Here is a 24,171-nt window from a genome sequence, read left to right as displayed (position 1 = left end):
CATCCAGCGTCAGGGAACCTCCAGAAGGCCGGGTGCTGAGTTTCACTTCTCAGCTGCTCAGGACACCTTTCCTCCTTCAAGTCAGGAAGCAGCAGCTGAACCAGCCTAACAAGACTATGGGCCCGAGCGTAGGGCCTCCCCGAGCCTGGCCTTCCCTGCTCTTCCTCTCCAGCAGCCTCAGGGCCCAGCATGCCCCTTTAGCTGCAGAGTCTCACCCGACGTATGCGACCGCAAGAGGGGGTCTCAAATCCCCCTCGTCCCCCAACGCAGACTCTAGCTCACTGTGCTGGCTGCTCCCGCTCTCAGCCAGGGTCAGCCTGGCCTCGCACTGTGCACTGTCTTGTCCCATCCACAGGGCAGCTGGGGCTGATGTCCCAGACTTCTGTGCCTTGGTCAGAGTCGCTTGGTGGACTCAGAGGACGGAGAGGCTTGGCTACAATGAGTGTCTGGGGCTCAGCTCTGGGCATCCCCTTTCCTCTGCAAACCAAGAGCATCTGAACCTGGCCTGGGAGCCACACTTTGAATTGAAAAAGGTAAAAGTAAAAGCTTTTGCACAGCAAAGGAAACCATGAGCAAAATGAAAAGACAACTCACAGAATGGGAGAAAACATTTGCAAATGATGCGACCGACAGGGATTAGTCTCCAGAATATACAAATAGCTCATGCAGCTCAATAGCAAAAAAACCACCCAATTAAGAAATGGGCAAAAGATCTAAAAAGACATTTCTCCAAAGAAGACAAACGGATGGCCAAAACACATGAAAAGATGCTCAACATTGCTAATTATTACAGAAATGCAAATCAAAACTACAATGAAGTATCACCTCACACTGGTCAGAATGGCCATCATCAAAAAATCTACAAACAATAAATGCTGGAGAGGGTGTGGATAAAAGGGAACCCTCCTGCACTGTTGGTGGGAATGTAAATTGGTGCAGCCACTATGGAGAACGGTATGGAGGTTCCTTAAAAAACTAAAAATAGAAACTACCATATGACCTAGCAATCCCACTCCTGGGCATATATCTAGAGAAAACCACAATTTGAAAAGATACATGCACCGCAGCACTATTTACAATAGCCAAGACATGTAAGCAACCTAAATGTCCAGCAACAGAGGAATGGATAAAGAAGATGTGGTACACATATACAATGGACTATTTACTCAGCCATAAAAAAGAATGAAATAATGCCATCTGCAGCAACATGGACGGACCTGGAGATTATCATACTAAGCGAAGTCAGTCAGGCAGAGAAAGACAAATATCATATGATACTACTTATATGTGCGACCTTAAAAAATGACACAGATGAATTTATTTACGAAACAGAGACTTAAAAAACCACAGGGAAATCTACTCAATACACTGTAATAACCTAAATGGGAAAAGCATCTGAAAAAGAGTGGCTATATGTATATGTATAACTGAATCACTTTGCTGTACACCTGAAACTAACACAACATTGTAAATCAAACATACTCCAATATAAAAAATAAATGTAAAAATCAGAAAAAGGTAAAAGTAACCCTGTTACTGGGCCTTAACTTACAGAATTCTTTAACCTAATCCTAACAAGAGCCCTAGGTGCTTGGCATCGTGAGTCCCATTTTACAGGAGGACACTGAGGTTCTGGGAGGTTGAAGAACTTGGTCAAGGTTAAATGGTGAGTATAGGCAAAGTGGAACTCAAGTCCAGCTCAGTCATACTCGAATGCCTTGCTCCAACCTCCAGACGTGATACTGGGGGCTTAAAAACCATCCCAGCCAACCAGCCCCAGAGGCAACCCCAAAGGCAGCTCTGCTGGCACCAAGGGCCACCCAACAGCACAAGGAAATTTGGGCCAATGACCCTTGTCCCATGGCAGTGAGGCCAAGCAGCCCAGTCAAAGGTGGGGCTCAAGCTCAGGCCACCTGGTCTTCCACGTGAATGGTGGCAAAAATACCCAGTGTTGACTTATCTTTTCACAGCTCTCGGCTCATCCCCTAAAACTACCCCTTCAGGTCACAAGGGCCTGAATTATTATCCCCATTTGATAGAAGAGAAACTGAACCAGCGAGGGGAAGTAATCTCCAAGTACCCCCATAACTTGCGGGCTGGCAGGGCTGACTGTGTGTCTCAGAGCTCTCCTGTCTGGTCCTACCCTCCAGGATTAGGGATAGGACCAGTCAGGGGAGGGTGGGTGGAGCTCTGTGCTGCCAGAGTTCATCTCTTTGACTTTAGAGAGCAGAGCCTTCCAGGTTAGATTCCTGGAGCACCTGCAAAAGGCCCAACCCAGAACCTCAGGTTTGGGTGGGGCAGAGCCCTGGTCCTTGCTGACTCAGGCCCCGCCTTGGGGAGGGAGAGGGATGGTGGGAGGGAGCTTCTGCTGGACTTAAGTCGTGAAGTGGCAAACCCCAGCCTGGAGAGAGGGAGGCAAGAAGCTCTAGGGGCCAACTTGGGGTGGTCGCACGCCATGGCCGTGCCCCAAGTCCACTTAAAGACAACCACGCTGGGAGCCAGAGGGAACGAATGCAGGGGAATAATTCATCACCACCTCTCATCAGAGGGCAACAGATGACAGAAACACTGTCTTCCTGTCTTTCCAGGGGCATCTGGAGAGAGGATAGGCCGGGTCACACAACCAGGATTGCTTCAGAAATCACATCTCTGGGAATCACATGACAGGAGCCAAAGCTTATGCAGGGCTGTCTCCCCCTACTGCTGGGGTGTCTGACGTGGAAAGGGTTCTGGGGAGAGGGGGCAGCAGGAGCTCTGTCCCAAGAAGAAAGCGTGACCAGGGGCAGAGGCCAGTGAAGAGCAGGGAAGCCTGCCCAGAGAGGGGCCAGGAAACCACTACCTCCCAGGATCTGTCCCTGGGAGAGGAGGGCGGGACGCCAACCACCACAAACACAGATGGCAGGGACGCAGCCACACCTGCCCACTCCTGGCTGAGGCTTTCAAGAAGCTATCACTTGCAGTGAGACAGTCTGCACCAAAGCATCCATAGTCCCGGCTCAGCCAAGTGGAGGGCAGAGTGAGGCAGTCTGTGGCCAGGGCTAGTGACCCTCCTGCCATTAAGGTCAGGTGACCTACCTCAAAGGAGCCCCCTCTTGGGAGGGTTCTCAGGGATGTGATGACTCCATCAGTCACTCCTGGGCTCCTTGCCTTCCCTAAGCATCCCTGCTCCCTTGGAGGTCCCCTCTCGGCCAAGCCCATGGAGCCTTCTTTGAAAAACAGTGTCACCCGACGGACAACTCCTCTGCTGATCTTGGGAAGGACCCTTCTTCCTTTCTCAGGTTTCCTCAGGGACAGGCAGGTAAAGTTCAGGTTTCCCCTTCTCAACTAGATTCTCTGCCAGTAAATTAAGTTCTGAGCAGCCAGGCTGAGTGAGTGGGGTTTCCGGCTACCTGGAGGGGAGGCTGAGACGGAGCTGGCAGAGACTGTCAGGACCTGCTTCTGGGATTTCACTGGGAATTTCCATTGGCAGAGAGCGTGTCTTTCTCTTTCCACACCTGGCAGTCTCCCAAAGCCACCTGGCCATCCCTGAGCCTGGTGGAGGTGGCAGCCTGTGGGATCGGGGCTCGATAGCATAGACTCCTCAGGACGCACGGCGGGAACTCTTTGCTGGCACAGCACTGCCAAAGAGGTGTCTCTTTCCTGCCTGATCTGGGTGGAAAAGCCTGAGCTGAGCCCAGGGTGGAGCTGGAACCATGGAAACGTCCCCATCACATCCAGGGCCGGGAGAGCAGAAGGACAGGAAGAGCAGAGAATATGCTTCTGGGCCAAAGTTCATGTTCTTGGAAGCCTGAATCCCGGCTCCTGAAAACAACAGCCCTCCCCTCCCAGAGGCTTTCTCCAGCCTGTCTCCAAATCTCCTGTCCCATGTACAAAGCCCGGGAGAGGCCACAAGTCCGGCCTCCTGGTGTTGGACCATCCTGCCCAAGAACTGCAGGGCAGAACCGGGCACCCACACAGCTCACTGAGTGCATCTCTGCCCTCCTCTCTCCAGAACTCGGAGCGTGGGACTCAGCCACTATATCAGAGGGCTCACTGAGGAGCCCAGAGCTCTTCCAGACCAGGCTATGGGTGGCCATGCTCTCAGGGGAGGGCTGTGTCTCCTTCCCCTTGTACCTAGCAGAGGCCGATGTCCTCAAAGAGACACAGTGGCATGGCAAGGCCAGGACATCCTCCCTGGGAACCTGCCTTGGCAATGACTCCAGCGGGGGTGTGTGTACCAGTTCCCCTCCATATTCCTTTTTCTGGATAACTCTCCAAGCATGCACCAACCTCACGCTGAGACAACTGCTGTGTCTCTCATTCGCTACTATTTTTAGATTTGTGAATCTAAGGGATTCACATCAAATCGAAGGGATTTGTGAATCCCTTACATAAGTGCCAAGCTGACTTAGACCGATGGGGAGTGATTCCCATCATGCAGTACACCATGGTGAAAAAGATCCCAAGATCCCATCTGTGCTCAGTGGGAAAAAATGCTGTGACTGATAAGCGACACCTGTCACAGGCGTGGGACTGGAGAGTGTGGCATGTGCCGTGTTCTGTCTTTTCTGATACCGCACTGCAGACTTCCAGAAGCACTCTCACGTGCGTCACCTCATTTGATTAGAACGACACTGGTCTAGTAATGATGAAGCTCATTCTTCATTTATAAAAGGAGACATCAGGAGCATGGAAGTTAAGTGTGTCTTTTCCTAAATCACCCAAGTGAATTAGGGCCAGAGCCGGGATTAGATTCCATATGTCCTGAGTCTGAGGACTGTACAGGGAAGACACTTAGCTCAGGGAACGCTGGAGTCCAACAAGCCAAAGTGTTCGCATGCCTTTGGGAAAACAGTGCTTAGTAAATCTTCCCCAGGCTTGAAATTTGCTATTCTTTATGCATATGTGTGGGATGCTGGCAGGAACACAGAGTGTGGAAAGGGGATGGGCTGCCCACGCCGGAGCCGACTGCCCCTCTGGTTGCTTGTAACTTAACAGTGGGCAGTCCTTCCTCCGATTATATCAAATCAGCAAGGCACCCCAGGAAGAGAAAAGGGACCTTTTCAGAAACATCTGTAGGGACACACTCCAGACAACTTATTCAGTTACCATGGAAACCCACCCTTGCAAACTGCTTCAGTTTCAGGAAAATAGCTACAAACAATAATAAGCATAAATGAAAAACGGTACATGTTGCTTCAAAATTCTACTTGTTATTGGATTTGGTCGGGTTTTTGAGACCGAGACGGCAGGCTCATATCCACGAGCACAGGGCAAGGCAGCCGTCGGCCTGGCCGCAGGCCTAACGACAGAGCCCACATCCCCCCTCCCAGATCCCTAATCAAGTTTCTGGATGTGACCTCCGGGGAGGCATTTATCAGAGGAGATAATGTCTGAACTGTGGGAGGAAGGAGGATGTGCCTTGCAAAAAACAAACATTTGCTGAGCCGACAGGAAGGCAACATGGCGCCATGTGGAGGGAACCTGGACCAGGCCAAGATGTTTCTACATGGGCCTGAGCTAGAAATCCTTTAAGAGATCAGGCTGAGATGGGAATCTCTGTTCTAGTCTGTTTTCAAGGACTCTCAGGGTTAGCAAGGACCTTATAAAGATGACCTGGTCCAGCTCCTTCCACATGGGATATTTACATTCTCTGGGCAACATCCTCACCAGTTGATTCATGAGTCTGTGCTTGGACTATGCCAAGCGTTAAATCGTTTTTCCTGACACTGAGCTGACATCTAACTCCTCGTAGCTTCTACTCACAAACACATCAGACCCCTTTTGTCAATGATAAGCCTTCAGCCACCTGGAGCCATGCTCCTGATGCTTCTGTGTTCTCCATGGGGCAGACATCAGTGATACCCTCACGGCCATTCTCCTCAGAGAGCTCTCAAAGTGAGACATCTGAGGTGGAACCCAGACCCTGAGACTGGGAAAGACTGTGTTGCTGTGGGCTCCTAAATTATACTTCAGAAATCACTGTGCATATGCAGGCCTGTACACTTTCAATCACTACATTTATCCTGATACCTGCTCTCTGAAAGCAGATAAGGAAGGTAAGGAAAAACAGTCTTCCCTAGGGTATGCTATACCACCTGTTAGATGTTTCCTGGACCAGAGAATCCCCATTGCACAGGTGAGTAAAACTGAGGTTCCAAGAAGGGGCTGACTTGCCCAGGATCACCCAGGAAGAGAATGGCAAGGCCAGGACAAAAGCACCGGCATCCTGCTCCCAGCCTCTGAACCTTCCCACAGGAGAGTCACTGAGCCCTGGGCACCCAAGTCCTGGGCTCCATGTCCTAGGATTAGGGGCTGCCGGCCCCTCTGAGCACCCCGAGGCCATTCTCAATGTGTGCTTGAGTCAGGCCTGACATGACAGCCCACCCCAAAACATCGCCTGAATCCCACAAGGAGGCATGGAGCTCCTCTCAAATGGGCAAGGCAGCCCCGTGATCAGGGAGGGCCTGGGGACCCCCGAGAAAAAGCATTTTGTTATCTGCCTAGAGTCTCCAGGGCAGGGACCTGATGACTAACAGTGAAAACCTTTGGGGCTAGATCGCCTTACAGAAACACAGCAAAAGGGAGTCACAAAGAATCAACCAATCCTCCTCATCCCCTTAGGCAGGCTCTGATTGAAGGGGGATGGCCTGTCTCTACAAGAACAGAGAATGGGGCTTCCCTGGTGGCGCAGTGGTTGAGAATCTGCCTGCCAATGCAGGGGACACGGGTTCAAGCCCTGGTCTGGGAAGATCCCACATGCCGTGGAGCAACTAGGCCTGTGAGCCACAACTACTGAGCCTGCGCGTCTGGAGCTTGTGCTCCGCAACAAGAGAGGCCGCGATAGTGAGAGGCCCGCGCACCGCGATGAAGAGTGGCCCCCACTTGCCAAGCCCTCGCACAGAAACGAAGACCCAACACAGCAAAAATAAATAAATTAATTAATAAACTCCTACCCCAACATCTAAAAAAAGAAAAAGAACAGAGAATGGTCTCTGTTCTCGCAACAGAGCAGGAAGGAAGCCACCTCCCCCTGGACAGCAGGGAGCAGTGGCAGCAGGGCCCTGTAGGCAGTGGAGGCTGTGGGGTAGGGAGGGGCCCTGAGGCCTCGGGAGCGGGTGCGGCGCTGACTCACCAGGCTGTGCATGATGCGCACGCCGTCGGGGTTCACTGTGAGCGCCTCCTTGTACAGCTGCTCGGCCTCCTCCAGGCTGCCCTTCATCTCGGCCAGCCGGCCCCGCATGTAGAGTACCGAGTGTGACGTGGGGAAGAGGCCCGCGGCCTCCTGGATGCAGAAGCCTGCTTCGTTGAGGTGCTGCTGCTCCATGAACAGCTCGGCTGTGAAACCAGAAGGGCAGGTGAGGCGGTGGGAAAAGTCAGAGGCAGCGGCCCCCTCCCGCATCCGACCGCCAGCCCCCGGAGTCCAGGAACTGGTCTTGGGTGATGGAAGCCATCCCACCGAGACGCTGCATGGGGCTGGCTTGCTCTGGGGTGCGGCGGTCGCCGCAGGCCGCGGTTTCTGAGCGCTCACTCTGTGTCAAGTTCATGCTCTGCACTGCACGCAGGCCGACTCCACCAACACTCACAAAACCCTATGTGAACAACGCACTTCTATTACCCACTTCAGGGAGGAGGAAACGGGCACAGAGAGGGTAAGGAACTCGCGTAAGGCCACAGGGAGAGTAAGCGATGGAGCCAGGGTTTGCGCTGGGCTGTCTGACTTCAGAGCCTGGCGTGAGTGGGGTCCCCTGCAGCTAAGCGTTTGCTTGGGTGACTCTTCCGTCCCGTCACTTCACCTATTCATCACGTATCTGGGAACAGGGGGCGGGAGGCAGATGAGGTCGCTTTCCAGGGAGGGCGGCTGACTAGACAGCTAATCCACCTGCGTGATCAGGACGAGGACAGCCAAGTGATGCTACCACGGAGGGGTGGGAGGAAGGAGGCCCAGGGAGCGCCCGCGGAGGGCAGGGCTGGGGCTCACGCTGAGGAGCTACAAACCCGCCTGCGCTTACTGAGAGCTGACCGTGGGCCACGCAAGCATCTCCTCTCATTTAATCCTCAGGAGTCTGGGAGGGAGACTCTCCCGCGCCCCAGGCTGACACACCAGGCTGAGAGAGGGAGGGCTTCACCCCAGTCCCTCGGTTGGAAGGGGCAGCTCCTGGCCTCCCTCCAAACTCGGGACTTTCTGTCGCATGGAGAGGAATCAGGGACGCACACGCCTTTCAACCAACAGGTGGGGAAGATCCGCCCCACAACCACTTTGCCTTCTTCCCCCAGATCAGTAGAAAATAGGGCAGTTTCTCCAGTTGCGGGCCCACGCACACAGACGCGCATTTCAAACCCACGCTGCACAGGTACACACCCACTGGGGGCACCCTCAGAAGCGCGGAGCATCGGAGGTGCCTCGCAGCCCACTCAGCCTTCGTCTCGTGGCAGTGCGGGCCCGGCTGCCCCGCACGGATGGGAGGGAGCACAGAAGGGCAAGCAGAGCCGGGCTGGGGGCTTTGCCAAGAGCTGTTCCCAGAACAGGCCGAGAGCTGAGGTTACACGAGTTCAGATTAGGTCTGGGGGCTGGGGGCGGATAACAGACTCCCCAAAGAAAGCTCCCAGAAAAGGTGGAAGACCTGGGCCCAGGCAGCCCGACTTCTGGTTCCAACAAGAAGCAGGAAGGAGGCCTAAGGCCTTGACTGTAGCACACAGCACAGCGGGCACTCAGCATGAATGTGGCCTAAGGTCCACTGTAATCAAAGTAGCTTGAATGCTGCAGAAGGCATTCTGAGCAGGGTACTCTTTTTCTCTTCTGGAGGTGAGAATTTGGGAGAATCAGAGAATTAATTAAACTCAGAGGAGACAGGTTCCCATAATAAGGTGAGAGAGAAGCACAGGCTCTTGTCCTCAGAGACGGCCTGAACTGGAGATTCCCACGGTGGAAAGCTTGGAAGGCCAGGCCAGTAGGGGTAGGCTTTGAACCTGGGGCCCGGCAGGGAGGGCTGCCTATCTCAGCCTTGCTCTCCTCTGCTCTGCTGTTGTGTTCCCTTCCGGAGCTGCCGCCTGGGGCTCTCCGCCGGCTGCCTTTATACGTGGGTCCAATGTCCAGCTGCTGAGGACTGACCGTATGCCTGGCCCTCCCATGAGAAGGAGAAAGAGGAGAAGGGGGGAAAGCAGAGCAGCTGAGCCACCAAACCACTGGAGTGACCGAGGGCAGTGGAGTGACAAGTGCCATCGCTGAGTGTTCTGGGCGCTCGGATGGGGTCAGGCTAGGGTCACCCTGGTGTGGTCAGGGAAGTCTTCCTGGCGGAGGCGGCATCTGAGCTGGGGCCTGAAGGCACAGGGACACTTGGACTGGCAGAGAGGAGAAGGGAGGCTGTGCTGACCTGGAGGGCTGGGACGCACTGCGGCAGGACTTTTCAGGGTCACAGAGGAGAAGGGAGAAGCAGAAGGAAGTGTGTGGTGTGAGTGCTGAGCGTGAGGAGGCCTGTCCTGCACCAGCCCCTGGGGCTGCTTCCTCCATCGCCAGGAGCTGAGCTCAGAGGCCAGCTCTCCACTCCCCTGGACCTTGTCCCAGCAGACCCTCCCCAGGCCTGGCCCACCGCCCACCTGGTCCTGGCCCGCCTCATTAAGCTGTTTACAACTTGCTGCCCTGTCTCCTGAGCCCCATCTCTGGAGGCTGGCTCCGGTCCCTCCCTTGGGAACTCTTCACAGTGCCTTCACATCAACAGATTTCAATTATAGGGATCTCCACCTTCTTTCTTCCTCGGGGTCCTGGGCCCACACCAGAGAACATACCCTGAAAAATAGGTAGGACTGCTTTGCTCCGATGAACTTCATTACCAGTCAGGCAGGAAACCAGATGACACAGAACAGAGCCAGAGAAGTGAGGGCTCCTGGCCGCTTTACAGATAGCCCCTGGCAGGCCCAGTCTCCAGGGCAGGGTCCCTGACCTACACACACACCCACAGGTCTGGGGGCTGCAATGCACCCCTTTTTCCTAGCCTCAGCGTCCCTGGGCAGTTGTTTTACCCAACATGCTGCTCCCCAGACAGCCGGCCTCGGCTGCAGCAGGAGCCGCGTGGCACAGTGCCCACCCACTGCCCGATCCTCTACCTCCCAGTCCTGGCTGCCAGGGCCCCGAGGTGCCCACACCCATCCCGGCCTCCCCTGGCCAGGGCTGGATGAGCAACCACTGTTACTGGGTTTTCCTTGAATTCTCATAGTCGAGGTCACCACTCCAGCAAACAGGGGCCTTGCTGCCCACTCCGTGTCAGAGGCCCCTCTCTGATCCCCTTGGTTCCTTCTCTCTCCCCCTCCCTTCCGATTTTCACTTCTCTCACCTCCCTCTCTGCCTGCTCCTGACCTCCTCTCCTGTCTGTCTGTCTGTCTGTCTGTCTCGGCTTTTCTTCTTCCTTCCATCTCTCTCCACCCACCCTCCTCTGTGCTTTCTCTCAGCAGGCTCCAAATGGAAAACATCTGTTCCCTGGAGCTTTGCAACAGTCCCTTTTATTATGTTTTTTTCTGAGGCATCCTGATCTCACCCTGCACCCAGAGCTGGCTCCAGTCTTCCTGCCCATCTTGCCAGTACTGGGCCCTCTTTGCAGGAAGGAAGGCCTCGCTCGGCTGCTGCTGAGCCGAGAAGCAGGGTGAGGGAGGGCCCAGGGCCACGCTTAAGGCCTTGTAGGGGCCTCGCCAGGGGAGATGCGCTTCCTAGAGGCCCTCCGTGAGGCCCCAGAAAGGAAGGGGGACCACCCGAGCTAAAAGGGCAGGGGCCCCCAGGGCAGGAGAGAAGGTTAGACCCTAAAAAGAATACACCTTGAGCCCCAGGGGGGGTCCCCAAAACTGTCCCCTAAAGGAAATAAGCAGTTCCCCATGGAGCAAACCCTCAGGACATATGGATGCCCAGAAAAAAGGAGAAGGAAGGGTGGGGGAGGAGCGATGAGAGAGAAGAGCAGGGGGCTGGAAGGGAGACCGGCCAGGAGAGTAACACAGAGAATCCAAAGGTCTGAAGGGATTTTTCGGGTTGGTTTGAGACGCTCCATCCCTGGGATGCAGAGAGGGGCACCGTTTTCCTCAGGCCACACAGATGTCAGGGCTGTACGGGCCTGGGCTCCAGACCTCCTGTCCCAGGAGTGCTCTCCTCACGGACTCAGGAGGAGGGGCTGACGGGCAGAGAGGAGGGAAGAAGCACAGGCAGGAGCAAAGGAAAAGAGGCCGTGGGAAGCGGGCGCAGAAGGCCGGAGGGAGAAGGGCAGGGAGCTGGGCAAGAATGGAGAGTGGAGGAAGGTAAGGGAAGAAAGGAGGAGGAAAGGAGGAGACAGAAGAATCAGACGAGCCTGTCGGACCAAGGGTCAGACGTAGCTTCCGTCTCAACTCTATCTTTATAATAAATACGCTCTTTAGACACGGCCCTGACGGCCCTACCCCAGGTCCCCAGTCTGCCCAGCTGACAGCAGGGGTAGCTTCCACCTTCAGGGCCGCCTAAAGAGCCAGGACAGCCCAGACAGTGTCGATCTGCCATCTGGGAGCTGGGACTCGGGCTAACTTCCCCTAACCCAGGGAAAGGCCACAGCCGCCTGTGAGCCCCTGGACCTCCAGGGCAGGGGAACTCTCCCTACACCTACTTCCCTCTCTCTAGCACAATGTTAGCTCCCAGAGATGTGAGCTGCAGTGAGAGAGAAAGGGGGGCCATCCTGCCCTTCTGGAAGGCATCTTCTTTTTTTTTTTTCGGTACACGGGCCTCTCACTGTTCTGGCCTCTCCCGTTGCAGAGCACAGGCTCCGGACGCGCAGGCTCAGTGGCCATGGCTCACGGGCCCAGCCGCTCCACGGCACGTGGGATCTTCCCACCCCGGGGCACGAACCCGTGTCCCCTGCATCGGCAGGCGGACTCTCAACCACTGCGCCACCAGGGAAGCCCTGGAAGGCATCTCTTGACACTCAGGATCCTGGAGCATCTATGGGGCTGGGTGCCTCTCGCATTTTCACACGAACCCACTGCCAAAGAGGCAACATTTTTGAAACTCATCTCTCAGGCGGAAACCCTCCGTGAGGCTTCTCACATCAGACTGGAATGGGAAAGAGGCTTGCAGAGGGGGAGGGGAGGAGGATGACAGCTGGGAGATGAAGGATATAACGTTAACCAGCCTAAGACTGAGTTAATGACGGAACTTACTGCCAAGACAGACTGGGATACAATTTATCTTGGCCCAGACTAGGGCCTTGTTTGTTATCCCTCTGGATTTTTCAAAGTTCCTCTTCCTACTTCAGATGTAACAAGCTGACGGTGGAGCACAGCCCCATATCCCTAGCATCCTAAGGGAGCCTGATGTGCTAACTGGGGCAATATTTGCATTATTAACATGCTTCCCGGTCTAGTCTTTCTGTGAATCCTGGTCCAACTTTTCCCCCCAGATTTAGAGCCTGTGGAGGGGAGAGCGGGGGCGTCTGCATACTAATGTGTCCATATGTGAAATCCATGCAGCGGGGAACCTTAGATCCTCAATCAACAAGCACATTCTAACTCTGACTTGCAAAATCCGCAGGTCCCAAGAACGGAATATCTACTTTGCCTCCTCTCCATCTCCCCTCGGGGCTATCGGCGACACCCCCTTGCTGGAGAGGAGGCAGATAGGAGGGTAATCAGTAAAAGGTGAGGAGCTTCACTCCTGGGTCAGGGGAGCATGCTGGCCTGGTGCATTTTTAGGATTCCACTTATCCTACCGCCACCTTCTTTCTTTTGCTGCTGCCATTTTATCTCATTCAGGTACATCTCCAGCCTTGATTCTCTCTTTTTTCACTCGAATCCACCTCTCACACCACTGTGGGATTAAATTTTCTATCACTTCAGCGAGTCACTCCTCAGCATCCCTTAGCCAAACATCAAGGAACCTCACCGCTGGGGGTACCACGCTGCCTCTGCCTCTACCGTCATTCTAGTGGACAGGACAGAAGCCCAGAACCATTTACCGAGCACCTACTATGTGCTAACTGCTTGACACACACTAGCTCATTTTAGATCAGCACAGGCAGTAAGTGAGTCTTGCAACTCTGAAGCCGCCGGCCTCCCCAATCTGAGAGACCCTCAAACTCCATGGTGGCAACGGTGCCCACTAGCTGTCAAGAGAGGCTGTCGCCCGAATGGCAACCCTAGGGTTACCAGCCCTCTGCCTTCAACGAACTTGACCACCAGGCCTCGCTTTCTTGGGGCCAGCACATCTCACCTCTGCTGTAGCTCTCCCGTGAGTTCTCGGGGGTTTGAGTCCTAACTAGTTTTCCTCAGGACACAGCTCCGCGAACTTGGGCTGCCAGGGCAGACCCGGAGGAGCCAGAGGGGACCCTGGTGGCCCGCAGGCAGGGGGGTGGGTGTCACTGGGGCTGGGGACACTCACCAGCCTGGAGCCAGATCTGTTCCAGCGTGGTCCACAGCTGCATGGGGCCCTGCTTCAGAACCGAGCTGGGCACGGTCAGCTCCGACATGGCCTCCTCCAACCGGGAGGCTGCGATGGACGATGCCCGCCGAGAACCTGCAGAGCAAGGTGGGAGGGGCTGAGCCACAGAGTCCGAGTGCCCCACTGCAGGCCCCAGGACAGAAGCTGCGCAGCCCCTCGGGACCGACAGGGCACGCCAAGTCAGGGCAGGGCAGCCTGGCCCAGCAGCCGCTAAACAGCGCACAGACCCACTAGGAGGGGCCCACCTCCTACCCTCACCCAGGTCGGAGAGAGGAGCTTTCTGAGGGGCAATCAGGCGGTGAGCCCACTTCTAGGAGTTAATCACTAGGGAAAAACACCATGAATGTCGGCAACTGCGGGCATTCTACCACGGCCTGGGACACCAAAGACACAAATGGCCTGTCCGCCAACTGGGCCTGATTAAAAAGAAGTGAGAGTATAATCATACAAGACTATGCAGTCATTAAAATAACGATGCATAAATAAGGGTATCGATGCAGAAAGAGGCTGACATTATACAGTTTGGTAAAAAGAAGCAGACTGCAAAAGAGTATGATCCCATTTTTACAAACAAGAAAATATGGACATGTTTCCAAAAGTCTGAAAGGCCATTTATTAAGGTCTGAGTGATGAACTGACGGATGACTTTTCCTTTCTTCCTTGTACATTTTTACTTTCTGTTTTCACAAGTGCCTATTATTTCTTTATAGAAAGGTCCCATCGGTGGTTGGGCTGTGAAGGATCCTTGGGTAGCAGCTCAGGCCAGACCCTGTGCCCTCTGGAGAACTTCTCCATGTGGCAGTTCAGAGTGACATGGGTCCCTGTTCAGGATGTATAAGCTGTTGACATTTACAATTCACATGCACGTGAAATGCGAGCACTGTTCCCCTCTCTCAGAGGGAGCAAAGGCTCCAGTAAACTCAGGAGACCTCAGGGCAAACCACAGGTGATTTCAGTGTATAGGGGGGTGTATACAGAATCCTAATAACCCTGTCCAGGGTCCTTCCCTCTCGAACTGCAAGGGAGCTACACTCTCTGTCACCACTGCTTCCTCGGAGTCCGCAGCTCCACGTCCAGCCCAGCAATCCTCAGACCTGCCTCTCAAGTCAGGTGCTGGGCGTGGCTTCAGAAATCAGCTCCATCACTTGACAACGAAGGCACAACTTGGTTCACGGCCACAGGAGTGGAAAAGATGAGCGATGCCACCAAATACAACTCCCTCATGCTTCCATTCCCGTGACTAATTCTGCCTGTGTTTTTAAGGAAGGTGTTTGCTTTAATCAGGTCCTGGGTTAAAACATGTAAGTTTGCAGATCCCGAACTTGTTTGAATTTTACAAGTCGCGGACGTCAGGATGAGTTTTTCCAGGAAACAACAGTCAGCTTTGGGTCTGCAGTTGTAAACAGAAGCTCAGCCCTTCTTTTCTACTCAGTGGATCTGCGGTGGACATGATCATGGCAGACCTTGGCCTTGAGCTTTCCTAAGGGGAAACGGTTTCCGTGCTCCACAGCCCCCTCTCCACCCCAGTCTCCCCCACTCTCTTCACTCCCCACACGGGGTGGGGTCCTTCACTCGCCTACGCCAGCTGCCCACTTCCTGCCCCAGGGCCAGCAGCCATCCGGCCAAGATGGGCCCTAAAGAGGCCCGAGGTAGCACAGGCCCCTTAGCCCAGCGGCCGGCAGGAGGTGGGGTGGGTTTGACCAGGCGGGCAGATGCTCAGGCTGGGAGAGGGAGCTGTGGGCTCACGTGGACGGCTGCCCACAGGGCACATTCTTACCGGAGTCTGCATCGTGGGCATCGGGCAGAGTCAAGTGCATGCCACTCTGCTTCTTCAGTGTGAGGCCCTCGCCGAGGCTGCCATCCTTTTCCAGGCCTCTGGAAGGTAAGGGAGGGCCAGGCCCCGGTGAGGCGGAGGGGGCTGGCATGGAGAATGAGGGGAGCCTTATGCCAGGCAGGCTCTGGGGCTGAAGAGTTCAGGCCCGAGAACAGAGCCAAAGACCACTAGGAAGGATGAAGACAACCAGAGCAGCAGGCCAGATCAGAGCTCAGGCTTGGGATTCTAGAATCTGGTTCACCCCAGACGCTAACCTGACACGTTAGTCCTGATCACACACACGCACAGGGTGCCCGCTGTGTGCCTGTGGGGCCGTCAGCCTCCTCACTATTCCCTAACGCTGCCACATCTTGCTTCCAAAGCTACATGCTTACTCATGCCGCTGCCACCAAGCATGTTCTCGCCGTTCTTCTTGGTCCACCCAAACCCCGCATTGTTTAGAACCCAGCCCGAGGGCCAACATCCATCTAGAGGCCTCCTGTGGCTCCCCCGCCCTCATGCTGCCTCCCCTCCCTGCTCTCCATTAGCGTGGATCCCAGCATCACGTACGCCAAGGATGAGAACCTCTCCCATCCATCTATTCCTTCTTCTACTTTTCGTTACCCTCTCAACGTCTAGCAGAGAGCCAGGCACAGAGCGGGCACTGTGGACTGGCTTCCAAGGGAAGCCTGGTTTTGCAGCCCCCCACCTTCCAGGGAAGGAAGGCCCAGATGCCACTCCCTGCCTCAGGTTCCCCCTCCCCGGAGCTGCCAGGGTGGCCCCGGAAGAGCCAGAGGGGGCCCGAGGGTGGGAGATAAACAAGACCTGCCAATTCCCCAGGTCCCTGCAGCTCCCACAGGGCTAGGGAGGCTCCTCTTTTCTCAAAAGTGGGATGCGGGGGGACCACCAGCTCAGAAAGGCAGCACAACTGGCTGTGCCCATCCTGGGGCACACACAGCCCCCAGGCAGCCCCTGCCCACTGCTGGGGGTGGGGGGGTCTGTGGCCTTGAACCTGCTGGTTGGGGAAGCTTAGAGGACTGAGGTGGAAAGGGCAGGAGAGGAGAAGGCAGGCCCAGCTGGGGGCCAGAGGCCGCCTCCCTTCAGAGGGGCACCAAGACGATGGTCCCACAAATAACGCCAGGGCCGGGGTATCCTTGCCATCCTAACTCTGGTTCATGTTGAACTTGGTTCTTTGGGTGCACAGCCATCTTTGTGGGCATTAGAGGAAACCATCCACAAAAACATAGTTGGTCGGGCTGGTTCCCACCTCTCACACCCCCTTCTCATTCCCGGGAGGCATCTGAGTGCAGGGCAGAAGAGCCAAGGACACTGGGGGAAAGCCACAGGGCTGCCCTCCTTAGCTATGTGACCCTTGGCAAAGCTACTTAACCTTTCTAGATCTTAGTCCTCTCTTCTTGAGATGATCACAGTTATTTTGTGGAGTTAATGAGCATGAGAATGTCCACCTCACGAGGTCGTTGTGAGGACTAAGTGAGAACGTGGGCAGGTGCCCAGCCTGTGCTGGCCTGGAGCGGATGCACAGACACAGCTTCTCGTCCGGAAGCGGGCTCTCCTGGGGCTCCAGAAACAGCTCATCTTGGGGACCTCTTGCCTCCTGGTCCTAGGCCCCTACCCGGAAGAACCTGACAGCCAGATGGAAGGAGACAGTCCAAGATGAGCGTTTAACAAAGACCCAGGTGGAGAGAGGGCTGCGCTGGGCCATCAGAGGCCGGGCACTGGAGCCTCCTGGAGGGGGCGTGTGGGCTGGCCCCAGGCAGAGCAGAGGAAGGCGGGGCCTGGGAGCAAAGTGGAGGTGGAGCTGGGAGGGTGGGGCGGGGCAGGCCAGACCTTCAGGCTGTGGATTCTGGCCTTGATCCTTGATTGCCCCAGCCCAGACTTTACAAGCCCTAGCTTCTGCTCTGTGGCTCCAGGTTCAGAAAGAATGCTCCCTCTTCTTGGGCAAGCCAGGAGGGGACTGGATCCAACCCTTTGGTCCCAACAATTTGCCTGCAGGCAGCTGGCCGGGCTGAGCCCTGCTCCACCCTGGGCTGGTTGGGCTGGTGGGGCCAGGGGCCGTTTGCCGGGGGGTTCCCCAGAGATGAGGCTGCGGGTGGTGACCTGAAAAGACCCCAAGGCAAACCCGACCGCCCCACCCTGGAGAGCACCTGACAGCTCCACAGTTCCGCTGCTCCCGCAGGGGTGGCACAGGCTAAGCCCTACACGCTGGAGATGAGGCTGAAGCTCAGAGGGGCCCCATCATGATCACCTGGATGAGCAGGCAACCGGCCACCCGGCGAAGAGGCGCTCTCTGCCAGCTCTGGGGGCAGCTCCTCTCTGCAAGGGGAGCCAGGCTGTGCACCTGCGGGACCTGTCGGAGCCAGTGAGTGGCAGAGCGGGGGGGCATCCAGATGCGGGCCCCCCTCACACCAGAGTCTGGCCCTCACCCTCACGGCACCCAGCTGCCAGGTGGTTCCCCATTTCCTTTCTGAAAAGTCCCTCACCCCAGAGCCGCCTGCTGGCAGCTTCCACCCACCGGTCCTGCTGGGCCCTGGAATCTCCCAAGCCCAAAGGCCTGCAAAGAGAGGGCCGACCCTACCCTGCCCAAGGATTTTATTCCATCAGATTATCCTGAGGCCTCCTCTGTAAATTGCACCTTTAGAGATATTCCTCTGGGGATAGTAAGAGGCTGCTGGGCTGCCAGAGTCCCTGTGAAAATACATATACCTACCAGAGTGGGGTCCCTTGAGGAGATGACCCAGCCAGACAAGGGGAGGAGGTGGTACCAGGGGGCCGGGAAGGGGCGGTGCACCGCCCCACGCGGAAATGAGGCCCATTTCTGCTTTGGGCTGTATAGGCTGAGCCCAGGTGTCCCAGTAGGTCTGAGCAAAGACTATCTGCAGATTCAGCCTGGACAAGAGTGCCCTGCTCTGGCCCAGGAGAATCCCAGAGCTTGGGCTGGGAACTGGAGAAGGAGATGGGATGTGTGGGGACAGTGGGTGAGTGGGGAGGAGTGGGGGGCCCTTTTAGAACTCAGCTTCCTCCTCCCCTCCTCTCCCAGCTTCCAAATGGAACCAGGAAAGAAGTGACAGGCTCCATAGGCTGGGGCTCCGGAGATCCAGGTTCAAGCTCCACCGCTACCATTTACAGGAGAGTGGCTCCGGCATGTTACGTAAGGTCTCTTGAGTCCCAGTTTACCCCCTGGGGTGAGGTAAAATCTGACAGTGGATAAGATAAAAGCAGCTGATGGGGGAGATGCTTAATAATGATTTCTCTTCCTTCTTACCCCTCTGAACTTTAGTTTCCTAAACAGCCTCTTTCTGTCCTTCATAGAGGATTGTCAAAAGGTTAAAATTAGAGCAGGGATGTAAAAGGCCCCAGCAGCAGTAAGTCCCATTCCCTCATTCAAACAACCTCACCACCTCCACCCACCAGGCATCATGGCCACTCAGCTGTGTGCTGTTGCCTCGGCAACCACCGCCTCCCAACTCCATCTGGAGGGACCCGCCACTCACCCCATCTGGGAGAAGCTGTACAGGGTCTGCCACAGCCGCAGCATCTGTCTGCAGGTCACAAGGGCTTCCTCTGGGCCTTTCAGTATCTGCTGCAGCTTCACCTTGGTGAACATCAGGCTGTGGGGAGAGAGCACGGCAGTCAGGATGCCTGAGGGGGCCCCCTTCCCCTGGCTTTCCTCCCAGGGTGGAACCCCAAGGGATTCTGCCCACCTCCCCAGCCCTTAGAAGGCAGAGTGCCCACACGCACAGGGGCCTCAGCTGTATCCCGGGACCACGTGTTCTCTCTGTGCCTCAGTTTCTCCATCCTCTCTGCCAGGGCGCACAGCACTCTTCTGCATTCACCAGTGTCCCTGTCGCTCACGCCTGTCCCCTGATGGTGTACTATCCCGCCCACCGTCTGAAGCACTGTCCAGGGTGGTTACGGTCTTGCTTTCTTTGCCCCTCCTCTCCCTCCACACCCTCGGCTGTGCAGCATCCCCACTGAACACGTGCCTATCTTTTTACTCATATGGCCCACCAGGCCCACGACGGGGCCTTATATAAGAGACAGACCCAGAAGCAAACTTTGACTCAAGGAATGAGGCTAAGCAAGGGACTGGTGAAAAGGTCACAGAAGGGCACAGGGTTCTGCTTTCCGCCTCGCCAGCAGGCAACAGGTGCTCAGTTAACATCTCCTAATTGAATGCAAACTGTGTCCTGACCCTGTATACCTGAGGAGGGTCAGGTTTTACTCTGTCAAAGGATTCTTCCCTGGATAGCCAAAAATTACCAGCCCTCCTTATACATTCAATAGGATGAAAGTGACATGAAGTCTTATTCCATCACCATTTAGGAACAACCTCAGAATCTCTCTCAACCCCCAACCCTGAAGTCCTCTGGGGTAAGCGCAGTGATTTGATGTGGCCGTGAGAGGGCCTGGGAAGAGAGGGAAAGTGCTGGCCCACCAGGAGGCAGGAGGCAGGGCTGGCTGGCTGCCCCCCTCTGCCCAGGACACAGACAGACCGGCAGCACACTGGCTCCGCATGACCAGGACGGGGTCTGGATGCCCTGTGGTGCCAAGTGATAGATCTTTAACTGCTGGGGAGTCTGGGGTCCTGGGGAGGGTCAAGGCAGTGGCTGTTTACCCACATATATGGAAGTACTGCCATCTTTTTCCCACGGGTACTGCCAGCCACACTGACGCGCACCAGCTGCCTGGCAGCCTGCGGAGAACCTGGCTGAGCCACTGAGGCCCAAACAAGGCTGAGACTCCTGGTTCTCAGTGGGTGGTGAGCAGTGATGCCCTTCCGTTCACGGCACTGCTTTTGGGCAAACCCGAGTATCAGGCCCTGAATTTGATTGCTGCCTGGTGGTGCTGCCGGCCCACCTGAGGGTGGCACACAGGCCCTCGTGGATCACAGAAGCCGAGCCCTGCATGGAGACAGGGTGCACCCCCATGACCGAGGCTGCGCCAGAGGGCAGGCCCCACACTGGGAGGCCAGGCCTCCATCTGGGGGTTTCTCCCTCTGACCTTCCCCCTCAGTCAGGGTCCTGGCCTCCCCTGCTTGCACTGAGTCCTGGGCCTCCAGCCTCACAAAGGACTTGGATGGCTTCTCTCCATTCCTTTCTTCTCACACCTTGTTTTTCTCAGATTGTGACTTGTTGGCAGAGAATTAAAAGGGTGGAATTTGCCTGTTTTTGGTGGAGAGGGTTTGGGTTCTGGGCAAGTATTATTTTTCTTCCTCACTTTCCCTCAAAAATCCATGTCCCTCTCTGCCCCTGCTCACAGGGTCATCCCCACCACCACATGGCCTCTCCTCTCCTTTTTCATCCCTTCCCCCATGCTCAACTGTAAATCCCACCTCCCCCAGGAAGCCTTCCCAGACTCTCAGGATGCCCTGCACCCTCCTTAGAACATTTACTAATGAATCACCTGGCAGGCCTACGAGGTCCAGAGGGCAGAAAGCGTGTTCCCCACAGTGCAGACTGCACGGGCCTGGTCAGGAACGTGGTCTCAGTACCCCAGTGGGAGCTGCTGGGGACCCTGGGCTTGCCATCCCCACTCCCCTTTCCCGGACTCTCAAAAGGTCCAACACTCCACAAGTATTAGGAGCCTCTGCTTTAGGAACATGAAATAGAAGACACAATGTCTGCCTTCAAGGTGACAATCAGTGCTAAAGATGACAAATTGCCCAGAGAATCCAGGGCTGTATTTTTGGATCAGACTCAGTGCAAGGAAAGAACAGATGAGGGGTCTTGCCGGGGCTGGTGTTTGATGAAGAGGAGGGTGGGGTGGGATATGGTTGGGAGCTGGGGGAGGGAAGAGAAGCATGGGGGAGGGGGAGGGCCTGCAGCTGGAACAGGGGTTGGTGCCAGTGAAAGCTCCTCCCCCTGGAGGGTCGGGTCACCCAGGCTTAGTCCACTCCAAGGCTGCACCTCCCCGGGGCAGGGCCACTGGGAGCCATCCCTGGGCAAACCAGCCCTGCAGCATTCCCCTGCTCCCAAATCTCCCCAGACAGGCCTCCTCTGCAGCTCGCCCCTCTCACCCCAGCCCTTCCCCCTACTGCTGCCTGCACCCCTGCGAGCCAGCAGGGGTCCGTGGCAGACCTGGCCACACCGTGTGTGCCCGGAACAGACGTGGCTGAAAGCTGAGCTGGCATTACAGTGACTTCTACCAACACAGACTCTGACATTCCATTAGCATGAGTGACCCAGAGCGGAATTTCTCAACCCAACCACATCCTTTCTGGGCTGGGGCAAGCACTCCGACAGTCACACGCCGGTTGGATCCCTCACTCCCAGATCCTGGGAGGCTCCAGATTAGCCCCTGAGATTTCCTTGGTCTCGCAGTTCAGCGCTGCCAGAACCGTCTTCCTCAACAAGGGGCCCTGCCCCGACTGTCCGTGCCACCTTCCATTCCTGCCACCTCTCCCCATGACCTTCGGTACCTGTGGGCTGCTCACAGGGCATAAGTGGCTCCCTGGCATGCAGGATAGGCTTTGTTTCACACTTGCCCCTGCTGGGGCTCACCCTTCCTCTCTGACATCTGGCCAGCTCCTAACCAGATGTCACCCTCTGACCTTCTGTGTTGCACCCCGCCCCAACCCCCACGGCCTTTACTACATCGTGGGGACTTAGTCATCCACACACAGCGGCCACGCCTCTAATTCACCACTGAACTTTCTCCGCCTGGCAACGGGGATCAGCAAACAATCCCGCTCCTTGCCACTCTTCTGAGACAACCAAACCACTGGTCCTGCTGGAGCACAGGGCTCCCTCTCCATCCCATCTGCCGGGATGGGTGGCCCAGTTCTTCACACAATGGTACGAGGAGGCTGGCAGTGCCCTATGGTGCCACTGTGGCTGCTGGGGTCCACACCAACAGGCCAAAGCCTCATCAGAGCACCGTGCTTCGTGGATGGGGCCGTGTGGAGGCCGCTGCAGTGAGGGCTGGCGAACAGAGGGGGCGAGCCCGGGCTCCCCGCTCCCTTCAAACAGCCCAGCCCCTGGCATACCTGTTTTATATGCTGAATGAGTCTAAAATGTCATCGGAAGAAAGGATTCTGAGACTTAAAAAAAAAACCCACAATTTTAATCCAACGGTTCCAGTCCTCCTCCAAGAAGCGTGGCCACCCCTGCCTTTCTCTGAACACTCAGGTCAATCTTCAGTTAGCACTTAATTACTCTCTCTCATATATGTATGTATGTGTGTGTGTGTACACACACTTTTTTCTTTTTTGTCACATAGGCTTATGCTTTTAACAGTAAATATAAACTCATATCAAGCACTGAAAAATTCAAATACTCTAGAAACAGTCTGCAGCCAGTCCTGCCTATAGATGGCAAAACTACCATTTATCTTGTCCCGTGTCCTGCCGTGTGTCCCCACCTGGATGACGACTGCCTGCAGGACAGGATCCTGCCTCCCTCCATGTCAGTGCCCTCCTCGCCTCCCCAGTGCCTGGCACAGAGCTGAGCACATGGTGTCCGCTTAGCTTAACACCATGAAAATGCGTGTTGTTACAACCCTCCAGCCACGCTCTGCATCTCGCAATCCATGTTGAATCAGAGCCGGCTTCTGACAGCCCCACGTCCCGCTGCTGGCTCCTGGCTAGGAGGCAGGCGGGGAATCTGCTCACTGATGCCTCAGAACTGCAGACAGGGCTGGACTCACGCAGCCCACAAGCAAAGCGCTGGGTGATTCTACTTTAAGCTGTCCAGAAGCAAAGTTTCCCGGGGCCTGGGGAGGAACAGGGAGTTCTGGACGTGACATGAAAGTGTCTGGCTCCATGTGACCGGGGGTCTTCATCCCAGAGGACAGTCACCCAGGCAGAGCCAAAAGCAGAACTGAGGAGAGTCTCTGAGACAGGAAGGCTGGGGTATTGGAATCTTGCAGCCCTCCAACGACCTGACAAAAGCCATTCCGGAAGAGGAGTGGCCACATTGCTGTCCTAACCCTGCACTGTAACGTCACTCAGTAGACAGACACTGGCCCAGGGGTGAGAAACCCGAGCCAAAGTCCCAGCTTTGCTGCTACCCAGCTGGGCATGTCACAGGGTCCAAACCTGTGAAATAGGAGTGGAGTCTCTTGCCCTGTCTGCCCCAGAGACTCCTGCAGGATGAACTGTGATGACCCAGAAGCAGCAGCTGAGAAACCCACAGCTGTACTAAGTCCTTAAGCACAGGCCTGCCCGAGGCTCAGGGAAGGGATTCCTTTAAAACTGCAGGCCTAGCAGACCCCCAAAAGCAGTGTCCAGGCCAGGTGTCTCTGAAGGCGCTCAGAAAACCCCAGAGCTTCGTGGCCTCTTCAGCAAGGCAGGTGGCACCTTTGGCTCCAGGTGGCTCCGGGGACCAAAGATGGGCATGAGAAAGGAGGAGGACCAGAGGGGAGGGACAGAGCCGCAGCCAACCCGCTCAGGGTGAACTAACCTCGGCCCCGTGACCTTGTCTTGCAAACACCTTCCTGTTTTTTAAGATGTAGAATAAACACTGAGGTCTTTAAAGGCGAACGCCTTTGCAGCGCCGCCATTGCATCTGAAGGCAGATGTGAAAGTGAGAGTTCTCTCTGGGGAAGGCGAAGGAGCAAGCGTCAGCGCAAACGCCGTGCCCTCTGTCCCCGCTGCAGGGGTGAGGCTGCTGGGCTGCGGGGAGGAGAGTCCCGGGTCCTGGCACTCTGTGCACTCCAAAGGCTGAGGCATGTGCACCCTGTTCCTAGCAAGGAGGCCCAGCGTAGCCGCGGGCCCACCCTCTAAGGGCGCACGCCCTCCCTCACGGCCACTGGAGCCTTGGCAGCCCACGCCGGCCACCTTCCGAGTCACCTATATGGGTCAGCACCTGGGGCCAAAGACAGGTGCCCATCAGACCTGAACAGAGCCAGTCCCTGCTGAACCGTGAATGATCTCAGCTCTGCAGTCAGTCAGTCTGTCTGTCTGCATCTGGGCCAGCCC

General features: G+C 55.9%; 1 protein-coding gene across 1 annotated transcript in view; it reads right to left on the bottom strand.

The window, feature by feature from the left end:
• The window catches only part of TTC7A (tetratricopeptide repeat domain 7A), a 124,972-nt gene that overhangs the window by 7,662 nt on the left and 93,139 nt on the right, over positions 1-24,171 (bottom strand). Inside the window, exons 16-19 of the mRNA XM_060116855.1 lie at positions 18,746-18,862; positions 15,198-15,295; positions 13,361-13,495; positions 7,115-7,317 (exon numbers count right to left, since the gene is read on the bottom strand). Of these exons, the coding sequence (XP_059972838.1) occupies positions 7,115-7,317; positions 13,361-13,495; positions 15,198-15,295; positions 18,746-18,862 (553 nt within the window). The remainder of the gene's footprint in view (positions 1-7,114; positions 7,318-13,360; positions 13,496-15,197; positions 15,296-18,745; positions 18,863-24,171) is intronic.

The sequence above is a fragment of the Mesoplodon densirostris genome, chromosome 14, assembly GCF_025265405.1.
Source record: "Mesoplodon densirostris isolate mMesDen1 chromosome 14, mMesDen1 primary haplotype, whole genome shotgun sequence".
Lineage (NCBI taxonomy): Eukaryota > Metazoa > Chordata > Mammalia > Artiodactyla > Ziphiidae > Mesoplodon > Mesoplodon densirostris.
Note: the sequence above shows the minus strand (reverse complement) of the source record. Positions and strands in the feature narration are given on the sequence as shown.